General features: G+C 40.5%; 1 protein-coding gene across 1 annotated transcript in view; it reads right to left on the bottom strand.

Annotated features, from left to right (window-relative positions):
- LOC104942362 (misshapen-like kinase 1) overlaps positions 1-16,828 on the bottom strand; it is a gene marked incomplete at its 3' end in the record, with an annotated part of 40,684 nt that overhangs the window by 3,353 nt on the left and 20,503 nt on the right. The window contains exons 17-24 of the mRNA XM_010767577.1: positions 10,599-10,685; positions 6,262-6,438; positions 5,278-5,448; positions 4,376-4,653; positions 3,181-3,284; positions 3,000-3,091; positions 1,660-1,683; positions 1,111-1,262 (exon numbers count right to left, since the gene is read on the bottom strand). Of these exons, the coding sequence (XP_010765879.1) occupies positions 1,111-1,262; positions 1,660-1,683; positions 3,000-3,091; positions 3,181-3,284; positions 4,376-4,653; positions 5,278-5,448; positions 6,262-6,438; positions 10,599-10,685 (1,085 nt within the window). The remainder of the gene's footprint in view (positions 1-1,110; positions 1,263-1,659; positions 1,684-2,999; positions 3,092-3,180; positions 3,285-4,375; positions 4,654-5,277; positions 5,449-6,261; positions 6,439-10,598; positions 10,686-16,828) is intronic.

Raw genomic sequence — 16,828 nt, 5'->3', positions numbered from 1 at the left:
TCAGCCTCTATGGAGAGAGACATATGACAAGCATGATCATTTCTGATGTGGAGCTAATCTGAAGTAAACATTGAATACTGCTTTCTATTCCTCCATCTTGTGACTGTGGAACTCCCTCTTGGATATCAGCATGTGAAGGACACTGTTTGAGATTTTGAGTAAAAAGTCAGGACTTTGAAAAAAATACATAATTTTGAGAAAAAATACATAATTTTGAGATTTTGAGAAAAAATACATAATTTTGAGAAAAAATACATAATTTTGAGAAAAAATACATAATTTTGAGAAAAAATACATAACTTTGAGATTTTGAGAAAAAATACATAATTTATAGAAAAAATACATAATTTTGAGAAAAAATACATAATTTTGAGATTTTGAGAAAAAATACATAATTTATAGAAAAAATACATAATTTTGAGAAAAAATACATAATTTTGAGATTTTGAGAAAAAATACATAATTTTGAGATCTTGAGAAAAAATACATAATTTTGAGATTTTGCGAAAAAATACATAATTTTGAGAAAAAGTCAGAATTTTGAAAGAAAGTCAGAATTTGAGAGAAAGTCAGAATTTTGAGAGAAAGTCAGGATTTTGAGAGACAGGCAGAATTTTGCGAAAAAATACAGAATTTTGCGAAAAAATACAGAATCTTGCGAAAAAATACAGAATTTTGCGAAAAAATACAGAATTTTGCCATTTTGCGAATAAAGACTGAATTTTGAGAAAAAGTCAGGATTTTGAGAAAAAGTCAGAATTTTGAGAAAAAGTCAGAATTTTGAGAGAAAGTCAGAATTTTGAGAAAAAGGGTTATGGATTAGGATTTTGAGAGACAGTCAGAATTTAGCCATTTTGCGAAAAAAAGACATAATTTGGCCATTTTGAGAAAAAATTCAGAATTTTGATAACAAGTCAGAAAACAAGAACCGGTATTCCTCCATCTTGTGACTGTGTAACTCCCTCTCTTTGTATATCAGCATGTGAAGGACACTAGTTGTACCAAATGCTCTGTATGTGATGACTACTACTCTTCAGAGGATCACAAATAAATGGATCCTGATGTTGAAGCTCAAGCCGGTGACGAGTGATATATTTTTCTAACAGTTACCGATCTGTGGGGCTCTCTTCCTCCTCGGGCCCCTCGCCGCTCTCGCTCTCCTCGCTGCTCTCGCTGCTCTCCGAGGAGGACGAGTAGTCGTTGGCTTTCACCGGAGGCCTCGGCTGCTCCTCAGCACGCTCCTTGGCAAACAGGCCATGATCCTGCACACACATACACCCCCCATTTACTTTACAAACGCTTTCAAAACAGTTTGAAACATCCATCACAGACAGGAGACATCCACGTGTGCCATGCTAAGGTAATGTCCAATCCAAACACAACTGAAGTGACATTTTGGGATGATTTTCAGGCGTGGTTAGAAGGCCTGTGTTGAGGGTATGATGTTCACATAGAAACACAATAAAAACAAATGTAAACACATTACAAATGACTATTTAAAGAGTGGAATTTAGTTCAAAGACGCCACATGATGTACCCAGTAAACAACAACAATGCGTGCAATTCATTCTATACGATCACTTGCATCCAAATAATGCAGGGGCAAACTCATGCATGAACACTTAGCGTTGCGTAACACACAAAGACATGAATACTAACCTCCCCTATAGCTCTCTTGTAACTCTGCACAATCGAGTCAACAAACAGGGATTTGAGAAGAGGAGAAACATGAACAGCAATCGTGTGAAGCTCAGGAAAAAGTGTTAAGGATATACGAGGAGAAAACCTTGGGTTAGTAAACTCTGTCAATGTACAGGTGTTTGAAAACGACTAAGGTTATGTACAGTACATTAGTTCTTGTTTTTTGATTAAACAACATTAAGAGGTGCAGTGATGAGTCCTAAAACCCGGAAATTAGTCAGCAGTTAAGAACTTCCCTCTTCTCGAAGTCAATGGTTTGTGGTTAGAAGCCTAAAATAAGGTCTGTGGTTAACACAAGCTTATTAAATGTTTAATGTTGATCTAACTGCCGCTTTTCTCCGTGGTGCAGTGCTGATCGTTTCACCACGGAGGAAAGCACTTCCCTAATTGCAGTACCCATAAGGAGCTGTACAAATGCCGCAGTTTTTGCGTGGCTGTGTCTTTAGTTGAAAGCCCAGTGGCGATCTGCTCATCTCTCATCGAAATAATATGCTACACAGGGGCGGACTGGCCATGTGTGTGTTCTGGAGAATCACAGAACGGACGGTCGTTCTTATTATTATGCCGTTCAAACCAATTATTTAAATTTGTTTGTTAAATTCGGTATCCTATAAGTTGCGCTGACAGGTCCACACACTGCTTCCCTGCAGCGAGGCTCCCACCGTCCTCCTGTTGACAGTTCACGAGCGTCGAGCTCCTCACCCCCCCCCCCCCCTCCTCGACCCCGTTGATAATTCCCGATCGTCAGCACGCTGATAGATAAAATGTTTTTGTAATAGCACTTCATATCAAAAAGGTTGCCGACGCCTGATCTAACGTGTGAAGGTGAATGTTCGAAGCTTCTATGTGTCATGAAAACTGCACGCAAAACACGCATGACACCACCGCTAAGCTAAAGGTGGACTTAACAGCAAAGTTTAGTCCACCTTTAGCTTAGCGGTGCCGTCGTGAAGTCATGTGATCGTTGTGTAGTTTGTTTATTGCCTTTAGCTGTTTCCTTATTACGGATTGCATTTACGTTTTCAAAATCACAAAGTGGTGGTAACGTGTGGAGATTATCCTGCTGAACAAAACGTAGAAGTATTATAAACATTTGTTGGCCAGAAACGTTATTTTCTGCAATAAACAGAAATCCGATGTGGAAACCTTTGTGAAGCTAACTTCCGGGTCGGCCTACAGAAATACGTCATCACTGCACAACCCTACGACGTGTTGCATGCACCCTGAAGCATTGGAGTTTAAGTAGGGGATACTGGAGACACGGCCAATCAAATGTCTGTTTTTAAAGAACAACTTACAGCAGGGCGCCCGGGGCGGGAGGAGGTGCGAGACTCCCCCGGCTTGTGACGACTATCATGGGACAGCATGGGAGAATCCATTTTGGAGGAACCTGAAATGAACAATGTTGTAGAGTGTTTAGTTCTAACTCTGAAATCAGATAATCTGCGGAGGAATAGCGTGGGGGAGGCAGGGACTCACTGTGGATGCGATGCCTCTCCAGAGAGCCGGTCTGGGGCAGATTGGAGATGACGCTCATACTGTCTCCTCTCTCCCAGCGATCATTGCGGCTCAGATCCGGATTGCTATTGTGAGAAAACAAATCAGTTATCTGAAGTCTTATTGAGCACCACTTAAAAAGGTCCCCTATGATACTGTTTTCCATCAATATATTATAGGTCTCAGATATATACAAACATGTCTCTGATTTGCTGAAACACCAAACAGATCATTGCAGCATTACCCATAATCCCCTCTGTTTCAGCCCTGTTTCCAAAGTGCTGATTCTCTGTCTGTTACTTTAGATGAAAATAAGGAGCCCCTCCCCACGCCCCTCTGAGAGACATTTGTTTAAAAAGAACACAATGGTGCTCTAGGAGGAGATTCAGGTGATAAGGGGGGGTTACCTTGGTTGCTGATTGGCTAATGGTTACACAAGCCAAAAAATCGTTATGACATCATAAAGTGGCCAAAATCTGATCAGCTCATTTTCAGACAGGTTTTTATAGAAATGGATCAGGACAAAAAGAGAGAGAATCTTTGTTCCTGAAACTTCCAGAGTCTCTTTCCACAGAGGGGACACATGTTGATGTAGAAGAGACATGAAGAAGAGGGGACACATGTTGATGTAGAAGAGACATGAAGAAGAGGGGACACATGTTGATGTAGAAGAGACATAGAGAAGAGGGGACACATGTTGATGTAGAAGAGACATAGGTAGAAGAGACATGAGGAAGAGGGGACACATGTTGATGTAGAAGAGACTTGAAGAAGAGGGGACACANATTCATTTCTTATGGCTCTATCTGCAGCTTTTCCAGAGTCATTTCTTATGATTACATTTTTCCACAGGCCAACAACAGCTTCAACAAAACTATTTCTCTCAAAGAGAAAACAAACATGTCCTGTTGTCGTGAGAGAGAAAGTGCAGAAGGAAACATCCATTAAACTCAGTGTGCTGCTCTGTGATGCTAGTTCAGATACTTGGCATCTCATCTTGGGTGAAAGTCATCAATGTTTGGGCTCAGGCTCTGAGCTGAGGAGACCCTCAGGATGGAGTGAAGGTGTGCGTGCAATATACCAGCGCCCAGATTTAATAGTAATTAGAAATTATCCTGCGGGCCGAAATTAAATCCACCACGGGCCTGATTTGGCCCCCGGGCCTTGAGTTTGACACATGTGCACTAGACTCACCTTGGGTGGGAGTTCCACATCAGGCAGGCGGATCCAGGGTCCATCTCCGATCAGAAGTCCCTGGGGGGCCGGAGTTTCAGAAGTGGGGTCTGAGTTTTGACGCACCAGCTCTCTAGAGTGGATGGGGCGGGGCGTGGGGGTGAGGGACGGGTCCTGAGTGGGGAATGCGGACATGGTCTTAGTGGGCTGGTCACAGAGGGACTGAGAGCGAGGGACAGGGGCAGCGTAGGGCTTCAGAGGAACCAGGTGAGCCATCTGGAACTGAAGAGGACAGGAGGAGCAGGGCGGAGGGAGGAGGAGCAAGAGGAGATCGCAGGAGGTATCCAAGGAGAAAAGAGATCACAGGTTTGTGGAGGGAAAGGGAGGAATGTAAAAAAGGAAGGCATGAATAAGGTAGCATAGACGGATGAAGCAGCTAAAGAGTCAGGGGCAGAAGGGAGAGGCAGTTGTATCTTGAGCTGTTTTTCTATGGGGTTAAAGGAACTACATTTCAAACACTTGGAAGCACCCACCATTTTAATTCATTTCTTATTTCATAGTTATTTTATTTTTATTCAAATAGTAATAAAGGAATTGACCAGAGAGGATATTTGTTTAAACTCTAATACCACCCTTATAAACATCAGTAATATCCTAAAATAGTATTCAACCCATTTTCTGTTTATTGTATACTCTCACTTTATTTGTTATCCTTGTTTGAACTGTCCTATCATGTGTTTTAATCTCATTGCTTTAGCTGCTAAACCATCTGAATGTCCCCAGAGGGATCAATACATGTCTAATCTAATTACCTAAACTGATCTGATCTCAAAAGATTGTTCTGTCGTCAGCTGCTCTTCTAGGGGGACTAAAGGAACTACATTTCAAACCCTTGCAAGCACCCACCTTCCCCTGCCCCCCCTGGGGTTCGACAGGCCTCTGCATGGGGGGGGTCTGGGCAGATAGACCCACTCCCAACTGGCTGATGGAGTCAGAGCGCGACTGGATGGCAGTGTCGGAGACGGTGGTGCAGATTTTGGGCGAGCCCTGTCTGTTGAGCTTACTCCGCTCCTCCACCTGAAACAAGGAGGACAGTGGATGAAGTATGTAGGGCAGTGTGCAGCATTATGCTTTTTATTTTAATGATCCAGAATATTTTATATTGTTTTGTTTATATTGTGTATATTCGATATAATATTTGTCATTTTATTTTTAATTGTTAGTTCTCTTTTTAAAGTATTTAAAGTATTGCTTTTTCATGTCTGAACACACGTCTGCTTCTGTAACAAAATAATGTCCTAAATTGGGAAGTATCTATCTATCTATCTATCTATCTATCTATGTATCTATTTATCTATCTATCTATGTATCTATCTATGTATCTATGTATCTATCTATCTATCTATCTATGTATCTATGTATCTATCTATGTATCTATCTATCTATCTATGTATCTATCTATGTATCTATCTATCTATCTATCTATCTATCTATCTATGTATCTATCTATGTATCTATCTATGTATCTATCTATCTATCTATCTATGTATCTATCTATCTATCTATGTATCTATCTATCTATCTATCTATCTATGTATCTATTTATCCATCTATCTATCTATCTATCTATCTATCTATCTATCTATCTATCTATGTATCTATCTATCTATCTATCTATCTATCTATGTATCTATCTATCTATGATGTATTGTGAATTTAAGGGTGTCTGATCATCTGGCCGGGGACAACAGCTGGAAATTAGCTATGTTTGGTAAAACTACCCCATTTACAGTCTTTTGTGACAGTTGATTAATGTGGACTGTCCACGACACAATAAACCAATAAACTATCTATTTCGACTGTGTGTGATGCTTCAGGTATCGTTGCTACCTCCCGGGCCCATGTGGGTTTGTTGTTGGGCTCCAGGTTCTTGTTGTAGTGGTAGAGCTGGGGCTTCTTGTCCTGCTGCTGCTGCTGCAGAGACACCAGGTACGCGTGCTCCTGCTGCAGCTGCCTCTGCAGCCGCTCCGACTGACGCTGCTCCTCCAGCTGCTTGCGCTTATACTCCTGAGCAACAACAAAAAACACACACTGCAGTTAAGCCATAGCTCGTCTCGGACTGGACACAAATGACTTTTTAGAATTCATTTATTCACCCAAAAAAACCTGTGTATCCTTGTGTGTAATCCTAATTTTAGTACAGCAGTCTTTCACCAACCCACATCAAAAGAATATTGATTGTGTCAGGTTTAACTTATTTGTATGTTTAAGAGAAAGTGAGAAAATGAAAAACTTGATTTCATTCTGAGTTGTAAGCATAGGTCTCTTGCCTGTTGATGGCCACCCCATTCATAAAGAAAAGAAAAAGAGAATTCCCCATGCATGAATTAAATACAGATTGATTTTTTTGAAGTGCTTGTTGTCATTTGTTCTATTTTAATTTTCACATCACGATGGGCCACAAAGTGAAGCAGTAGATTTACAACTCAAGCCTGAGACTGAGGTGCCCCTCCACCGTGAGAACATGGAAGTTGCAAACTCATCCATGGTTCTGTGAATTCCTAGATGACGCAGGTTGAAATCTAATCTAAGAAATGAATGTGCATGATGTTTAGGCTCCCTGCATGTTGCAGCTAAAAAATAAACTACCTGGCTGCCCACCGTCGGCCTTTCAGAATATTCTTGTCTTAAAAAAAAAAAGGCTCTGACTGACGGACATTACTGGCAGTCACAGAGCCATAGTCTCAATTGTAACTTAGGTACTGTTTACTTTCTTCCTGACTGCCATTGACAGCAAACAAAGCAGACGGCTCATACTAATAATGACACGAGGAAATGGACACCCGCCCACTGGTCAGTCGCAGATGCCAGTGGTATGATGGCTGATGCCAGTGTGGGTGCAGAAGCCCGTTTTAGGCAAAAACACCTTGAAATGGATCCCAGATTTCAGATAGCAGCCCAGGAGGTGAACACGCACTTGATTGGTAAATGACATGTGAGGAGGCAGGTTTATGTGGCGCAGCCTTCTGATACCGGGCATAAACTGTGTCACCTAGTGGTGTGCAGCGACTGGTCAGAAACCTACCAATAGGAAAGAAGTAACCCTAACGACGCAGCATGAGAGGGACACCGGTAGGGTTGCCAGAAACTGACCATGATCAAAATCGATTATTCGGCAGCCCTGGCAAATAATAATCGATTATTCGACCGACCCCCCCCGCGCGGGAGAGAAAAAAAAAAAATTCTGACAAAAGGAATTCCGTTGTTTTCTTTACTGGAACATGTTTAACAGTACAAACAAAATAAACGACAAATAAACCAACATCAACATGATGCAGCTCCTTGAACTCTTTTTACCTGCCGCTTTGTTCATCTTTAGTCGCACATGTGAGGGAGAGGGGGGCAGGGGGTCGGGGTCGGTGTGTAGCGTGCTGCAGCAGCAGTCTGCTCTGCACGCAGGCTTCCTCCAAGTTTACAGTAAAACAAACTGGTGGTGTGACCAATGGCATTTTTACAATTATTAATATCTATTACTATTTAATTTTAGCATTAGTCTATATTTTGGTTGAAACTAAGCCAGAAAAAAAAAAAAAAACATAAATAATAATAAAAAACATATATAAATAAAATCGATTTTTAAAAATAATATTCGATTATGGAGACTGTAACGAATATTGGAATAATCGAATAATCACTGGCATCCCTAGTCACCGGTGGTGTTTTTATCCCGTGAAGTATGAATTTGACAGCTAGAGCAGCTTTTTCAGAGTAGAGTGATGAAAATAGTGCTTTTTAAATATGACTGACAATCACAGTTATGCAGAGCTGAGGTAATGTTTATATGAATTTAGGAAGAATAAACTAGCAAACCATCTGTAGCCTATTAACTCATTTTTGTTTTTCACGTTTTGGACATAAGTCCAGTTTTGAGTATCTGTTCTTTATTACTCTCCAACACTGCCCAAGTCTTCTGTGGTGAAATCTAAACTGGATTGATCAAAGTGATAGATGCAACGCTAGGCATAAACAAGCTGTTCTCCAACCAGGATGAAAAACACATGCATCTCATGGAGCGATCCTGATGTAGTCCTGATGCTACCACAAGGTATTAATAGAGAGGACGCACAGGAAGCCTTCACCTCAAGCGCATGACTTTGTTTACATTAGATCTCGACCCGCGAGGAGACGCATCCACTTTGTTTGGTGCCACTGGCGAGGAGAAGGAGCCAAACATAACCCAGTGTGGCACCTGGTGGTAAAGTCTCACCCAGGTGCTTCCCTGTGTGGGAGGGGACCTTACAGCAGATAGGGAACACAGTGGAGGAATCACAGTGTCTCAGAGGGACATCTAGGCTGCTCTTCCTACCCTGCTGACACACTAATGCAGCAACACGGATATTTAACAGTTTCGAGTCTCTTTTTTTTTTTAGGCCAGGCAAGAGATAAGATATGCATGTACATCGCAGATCGTAATATATGATGTTCATAAATCCACGAGTGGCCATCTAATGTTAGCCTAGTTGTCTTTAAATTGAATTACCTCCCTAAAGAGAATAGCACAAGAAAAGGTCATTATCTTTACATTAAATCTAGCAAATCATTAGGGATAAATTCTTGCGACTGCAACATAAAGTAATCACGCTCTTTATTCAAGCCTCTCATTTGTTTAAAGGGGATTTCGTTTTGTTTGATTCTAATTTAGCCAGGGTCACAGTCGCTGTCCTGTGGCTGGCTCTGAGCTCTGGTCCCTATGATAATGATGTCTTTGTGAAACCTCTGAGGGATATGTGAAAAATCTCATCACCTCATGAATCCAGCTGTGAGGATTGGGTTCCTTGTCTTGCCGCATAAACAGGTATACATATAAGAGTAAAGCACCTTGTAGGCCCAACAGGATCGAGCTAACACAAAGATATCAAGACTGTGGCAATTCCTCCCTTCAGTGTGAGGAAGATTCAGTAAAAACCTGAAATCTGTCCAAAACTGCGCTCAAAAACTAGGTCAGCGCATGTGTTTCACGACGTGCAGTTTTGTGGGAGGTAAACCCATACTCTCTACGTCTACATCTGACTCTTACCCACCCCATTAACATTTACATTAAATGTATGCACATCATGCCGGTTTTTAAATCTCGTTTAAAAACCCACTTCTTTTCCCTGGCATTTACAGGCCAGGTGAAACTTGTGCTTTTAAATTAGGGTTTTTATCTTACTGGTGTTTTGTTTTTACGTCATGTAGGAGAGTTTCTCAGTCTGTGGTTTCTGATCTGGTTTCATCGTCTCGTGTTTTACATTTGTTTCATTTCCCGTCTGTTTTTTATGTATTTATGCTATGTTTGTATACAGTTGTTGATGTTCAGCACTTTGTTCAACTCTGTTGTTTTTAAATGTGCTATAGAAATCAAATGGATTGGATCATGTGACTAATATATAGTTATTTTAAACACTGTCAAATCTGAATAGATTGCACATTTCTGTATGATACCACTTTAAAATATGATATACTGTATTTATATATATATGTATTTATTTATAGAAGGACCATGCATACAAATACATTCATCTCAGCAAAGAGAAGAGATGCAATATGCCAGATTATAGCTAATAGCTCATTTCTATCTGTGGTCCTCAGGCAGGTTCATAACAAGTATATTTGGTCATATACTCACTATATTAGAAATTAGTGTGTGTATATTTTTATATTCCGTGTAAATGCAATACATTTTCTTTTTATAATAGTTATATTTTTGATCCTTCTCTTAGAACTTATTTCCTTATGTTTGAGTTTGCACAACTATACGCCAAATCACATTTGTTGTTTGTTTAAACCTATTGGCAATAAACCTGATTCTGATTCAAGGTGATGCTCATCTAGCACATGACACTCCTGAAAAGTAGATCCAGTAGAAACTGAAAGTATTAAGATGCCTTTTTCTCCACCTAAACTCGGGCAGACTTGTAACCCTGCAGTGTAAACACCATTTGTTTCCTTATCTGTCTCGAGGGTCTAAGGACTAGTGTTGTCTGTGGTACAGATTATAAACCCTCCCAACCAGATGCAATGTGGTGATATTGGGTTATACAAAAGAAATGGACCTGACAGGAGAAGAAAATGGTTCAGCGCTGATCAATAAATCTCCTTTACTGATGAGGCACTGTGTCGCAGAGGGCATGGAAACCTCTGCAGTCAGAACATGAAATGATAAAGAGGTAGAGAGGACTAGTTACCATAAGCAGTGCTTGCTCCTGAAGCAACTGCTGCTGCAGGATTTCTAACTGCCGCTGCTCTTCTTCTAACTTTTGTCTGATAAACTCCTGAGGAGAGGTGAGGAGGCAGGAAGGACAGGCGTAAAAGGGGGGGGAAAGAGAGAAATGAAGGTATAAAAAGGTCAAGGGCAGAAAATAGATGCACATTACAGTTATGTAACGTCATTCCAGGAAACAACAGACACTGGGCGGTGCACTGACTCAAAGAAAACACTTCATTTCCGTCACTTCACATTGACTTTACCCGTTTAAAGGTTGTAAAGCATCACTGTTTAGCACAGGGGTGTCCAAACTACGGCCCCGGGGCCAACTGCGAGCCGTTGACCTTTTTTTTTTTATTGGCCCTCAAATTCAAAATGGATAAAGGAACACGGCCCACGCCTGAAACTTGTGCTCGTCTTATATTATACTTCTTAAATATAGATGAAAAAGTATATGACCCAATATTCATGTCATAATAAGCCCACTTTTAACCCTCCTGTTGTCTTCGTTCCCCCCCCCTTACTTTGGTGATCGCGGTCAAATTTGACCGGTCCTGTTTTAACTGCTATTACATTAACACAAAAACCATTAATCATCACCAAATTTCATTTAAAGGTGGGGTAGGTAAGTTTGAGAAACCGACTCGAGATACACTTGTTGTTATATTCCATGGAATGCTCTTAACATCCCGATAGCAATGAATATATTAAATGCTTTGACAAAAAAATCCATTAAAAAAAATGTGTAGCTGTGGAAGCCGTAGCGCTGTAAAAAGCACGACCAATCATCTGAGCCGGCCCGGCTAAAATAACTGCCTGTCAGCCTTCCATCTGTGCACAAACTTATCTCGTGCCCTCATTGGTCATGTGCGCNTTGGTCTTGGTTAAGTACCACCTTGAAAAAAAATAAACAATGTTTTGTTGCTTAAGCTTATGTATTCAGTCATTATTCAATGGTATACTAAAATCCATGTGAAAAAAATTGCTTCTCACTGTTCTCAGGTCAAATATTTATATGTGATTAAAAATGCGATTAATTTCGATTAATTAATTACAAAGCCTCTAATTAATTAGATACATTTTTTTAATCGAGTCCCGGCCCTAATATATATACATTCAATACACATATATACATACATGTGACCATACATACACATACATATACATTCAATCGGTGTATAGAAACGGTCAAACAAGGGATGGTCGTCTTTGGGATATGTAAATTCTCCACTTTTTCCATATTTCTTCAAATGTGTTTTCCTGAAGCCTCATTGAGAATGTGATCAATATCAGTTTCATCAATAACAAGTGCAGACCAGTTGAAAGTGAGATGATCATGCATGTTTAAACATACCCAATGATGCAAGAGATCTAATGGCAGTAGGTAAAGCATTCCAGTCTGTTGGGGCTTTGAACATGAACGCTCTTCTGCCAATAGATGTTTTTGCAGAGGGGACAGAGAAATAAATCTGGACAGAGTGTCTAACTTGATGATTTGGTGAGTAGGGTACAAAATACTGCTTTCAATAAGGGGGATAGTTAAGATAAATACATTTTAAATATCAGCTGAAGCCAATGCGTGTCTTCTTACATTTAAAGAAGGCCATTTAAGTTGGTTATATATTGTGCACCGATGTGTAGGAAAAGGACAACCAAGAACAAATCTGCATAGTCTGTTGTAGGCTATGTTGAGTGGAGCAAAAATGGGCCGATTCAATATGGCTCGCGGGCCGCATTTGGCCCCCGGGCCGTAGTTTGGACACCCCTGCTCTAAAGTCTCTGGTGCACCTGCATCTACTTCCTTGATACATTAGATGTTAACAGCTCGAAATGAGCACCACATGTAAAACTACACTTAACTATCCATCAGGTTTTCTGTGTGCCTCTCAAAGCCTTACTGACAAAATAACTAGTTTCAAAGAAGCAAAAAGTTCAGGTCTGCTTCACAGTATCTTTTTGAACACACTGTGGGGAATACACTGAGAAAGTCCAGCTCCTTTCAACACAAGTATGAATTATTAATTCTGCAACACAGTGAGATGATTTCTTAGCCTGAGAGAGATGTTTAAGGCGTATGAATTTTATATAAATCCTGGAAACTGAAAAGGTGTTCACACCCTTAATGAGGAATGGAAATCAGTGAGTTGTATAAGTGGCTCAAGATTCAGACTTTCAACACTAAGACCGCTAGTCTGCCTGATGTGAGGTAGAAAGTTTAACTCTTTGGATGCAATTTTTTTTTTTTACAATCGATGTATATTTCTGTGGATGTGATGTTAGAGAATGAACGCAGGCTAGCTAACAAGACAGCTCTATGGAGGATCATAGAGAAACCCAATGTAAACAAGACATGACATCAGCAGAGCATTCACTGTATTAAAACAACATGTTAGCCTTAAGGAGATAGTGTCATATAATCACCTCATCCTTGCACACCATTGTGAGGGAAAATACAAGCAACGTAGGTGATTAATAAGCTTGCACAGTAAAAGTAGACATTCCATCTATTTACCCCTGTAATGTTGCAAATACTGAACGTCCACTGAGTGTCCTCTTGTCTTTTTCTCTGCCAAAAAGCAACTTAACTTGCTTGAAGTGTTTTCATATTTACGATCTGGATAAACCCCAATAGGTGAACCAACCAGCCCTTACTACCAATCAGTCTGTGGATTTTCTGTCGGATCATCGTGTTCCTTTTATGTATCATGCCACAAAATCCATCCAACTATTATAAGAAACTTTAAAAACACGTTATTCAGCGCCTGTTTGTTTTGAAGCTATCATTTAGTACTCGCACACAAAGCAGCATATATTGAAGCAGAGGTGAATTACAACAAAAGGAAATGAAAAGGTTTTCTTTATGCTGTGTTGAATTGTAATTGTTGGGGTTATATGTTCAGGCTTTTAGACTTTACCTACAGTAAGCAAAGTTTTTGTTCATTGCTGAGGATCTTGGAAGACTTACCTGCATGACTCAGCTCTCTGGTGTTCTGATAAAGTGCCAGCGGCTGTGAGGTGTTTGAGGAGCTACGTAGGATTTGACTGAGGCCTACTTAAACACACTGATTTGTCTTTTGTTATTAAAATGACTGTGCAGTATTGGTCAGAGTTTTACTGCAGTAAGATTGAACTCCCCTGATACACCATCACCTCCTCCTCCTCCTCCCCTCTTTTCACTGTTCGACTGCAAAGTGCCAAAAACAATTGAGAGCTTTGTGTCATTTCATCACAAAAAACAAACTGTTTCAATGTCTGTTTTTTAAAAGATAAAGCCATCAAAAAGTGAATGGGTGTTTGAAAGGAAGCACTCTGATGATGTATTATGTGCACAGTATATGTGTGTTTGTGAGAATGACTCACATCCTCTGCATCCCCACTCCCTTTTATATATCTTTTCCTAGCTCTTGCACACAAAAAACAAAGGAAGGGTTTTTGCTCATAAGCCGGCTCTCCATTATAAATTCCCCTAGTGCAATTATAGCCCGTGTGCTCATTCCTCTCTTTACTGTCACCCTTCTCTCCCAGCAACAGAGGAAAGAGCGAGATATGGTGAGGCAGCAAGAAAAAGGTCCCCACCGGAGACTCGACGATATGAGACGGGAGGAAGACCGGAGGTTGGCTGAGAGGGAGCAGGTAACCAACCGCAGGAGACCTCAGTCAGCCAATCAGAGCGCAGTGTGGGCGTGTCCACAGGCAACGCACTGCAAGTTGCGCTAGTGGTGAAATTCCATGAGTAGGTTGCCATAGCAGCAAGGGTCTAAATTAGTGTATTTATTCAGAGACGAGTTTCTGTGGGTGAGCTCTCTGCGCCTCTTGTGCTCTGAATCCAGTTTACCCTCAGCAACACTGAGTCTGGCATCACAGCAGCATACTAGTGAAGAATACTCATTTTATGTCAACTATTATGATCTATCACACGATGCTATGCTTTATTGGTAACTCTCATTCTTCTACCCTCAGCAATACAGGCATCACAGCATCAACACCTTATAGTGAAAAACACTGCAGATTATTCTTTATGTTGGGCTAAACCGGGGGTGTCCAAAACATTTTTCACTGAGGGATGCATACAGAGAAACATACCAAGGTCTGGGCCCCTCACTAGAGGTATATTATATTGCCTTATAAATTCAGTTGTCAGTTATCAAAATCAATCATATAAATGATGCTTGATACTTGAATAACAGCTCTCCGCTGGGTTTCATTTATTTTGTTACAAATGGTGTTGGCAGATCATTCCATAAAACAGTTGCCTCAGATTGCTTATTAAACCGGGGAATAGGAAGGGTCTTTTTCCAGCTTTGTTAGAAAATGCTTTTAACTTTAATTGACTGAATTGATTTTAACCCTCTTGTTGTCTTCGGGTCAAATCTGACCGATTTACTACTTTCATCAAGAAAAGGAATTGGTAACCATCCGGATCAGATAAAACACACACACACAAACACATACTCTAAATGTGTCCCCCCATCCGCCCCTTATGTGCCCAATCCCCCCATATGAATCACACCTGGCGCACACACACACACACACACACACACACACACACACACACACACACACACACACACGAACAATTTGACACATTTCCCGCTCTTATGTGCCCATCCCCCCACATGGATCACACCTGGCACACGCAATACATGTTCAGTGTCTATTCTTTGTATATTTACTGCAGTTTTTCATGTATACCAGTAGTCTGATACAATATATACAGTTTGAAAGGTCGTTAAATGTGGGGTAGGTAAGAATGGAGAAACCAGCTCGAGTGCGCTAGAATTTGAAAATACACAACCGGAAAAAATCTGCCACTTCCTCACAGAGCCCCTCCTCCAACACACACGAACGCGCACATGACCAATGAGGGCACGAGATAAGTTTGTGCACCTGAGACTGCCAAGGCACACANTGTGTGTGTGTGTGTGTGTGTGTGTGTGTGTGTGTGTGTGTGTGTGTGTGCACACACACACACACACACACACACACACACACACACACACACACACACACACACACACACACACACACACACACACACACACACACACACACACACACACACACACACACACACACACACACACACACACACCTTGTTTGCCAAAAAGTGGCATAGCTGCAACACAGCCTGTGTTGCCCATGGCATTGTGTGCTCATGAGCATGCCCGTGTGTGTAGTGGTGTTGATCATAAAAGTAGTGAGTCCCTGTGGACCAAAGGTGGACATTTGTGTGGGTCACCAAAATAATCTCGGTTCCAACTAAGGACTCAATCGAAAAAGGCCAGATGTGTAAAAGAAAAAAGTAAGGATCACATTTTTCTTTTTGTAAAAACAGCATGTGATCTGTTTTGATACCTGTCAAAGAATCAAAATCAACAATTGAATTAAGTTATTACATTTAAACAAACTACTAATCGTGAATAAAGCATATTATTCCAAAATTGAATTGAATTTGGATAATAATATGGGAATAATAAACGGAGCGCTCTCCCCCCCTCCTGACAACTCGTATCGTGTTAAGCAGCTCAGAGGATCCCAGCACGTGCACTCCGCTCTGCATCAGATCGCTGCAAAAAAAGTAATAACTAGAAAATGTCTCAAAGCGTATATCCCTTCTCTTGACAACTGGCACGACAAAATCCATGAAATCTATGTTATGGAAAGAATCACCTTCTCAATGAGGCTTCAGGAAAACACATTTGAAGAAATATGGAAAAAGTGGAAAATGTACATATCCCAAAGACGACCATCCCTTGTTTGACTGTTTCTATACACCGATTGAATGTACTGTATATGTATAGATGTGTATGTATGGTGGTCACATGTATGTGTGTATGTGTATTTGAATGTATATATGTATGTTGATATGTATGCATGTACATGTGTAGACATTTGCTATTTCAAACAACCCCTGTGTACTTTTTCGTTTTTATTTTACTAATTTTGTTTGCTATTTCATATTGTCCTTTCGGCGTCTCTCAAAATATATGATGAATAATTTGTACTTGCTACTATTATGCTGACCCAATTAAATATTTAGGATATTATATTTTGGGGTGGAAAAAAAATGTGGGGGGGGGGTATAAACAACAACATGTATTAGCCTGTCGAATATTCCTGAAATAGTGCTAGTTGCCACAGCTTCCACTAATTAAATAAAAATCACAAATCTGAAAATGTTGCTGCTACAAAAACATTTAAACGAAACTA

This window comes from Notothenia coriiceps, unplaced genomic scaffold (assembly GCF_000735185.1).
Source record: "Notothenia coriiceps isolate Sejong01 unplaced genomic scaffold, NC01 NC01_scaffold00004485, whole genome shotgun sequence".
Taxonomy (NCBI): Eukaryota; Metazoa; Chordata; class Actinopteri; order Perciformes; family Nototheniidae; genus Notothenia; species Notothenia coriiceps.
The sequence above is the reverse complement of the archived record's forward strand: the minus strand, read 5'-3'. Positions and strand labels throughout refer to the sequence as shown.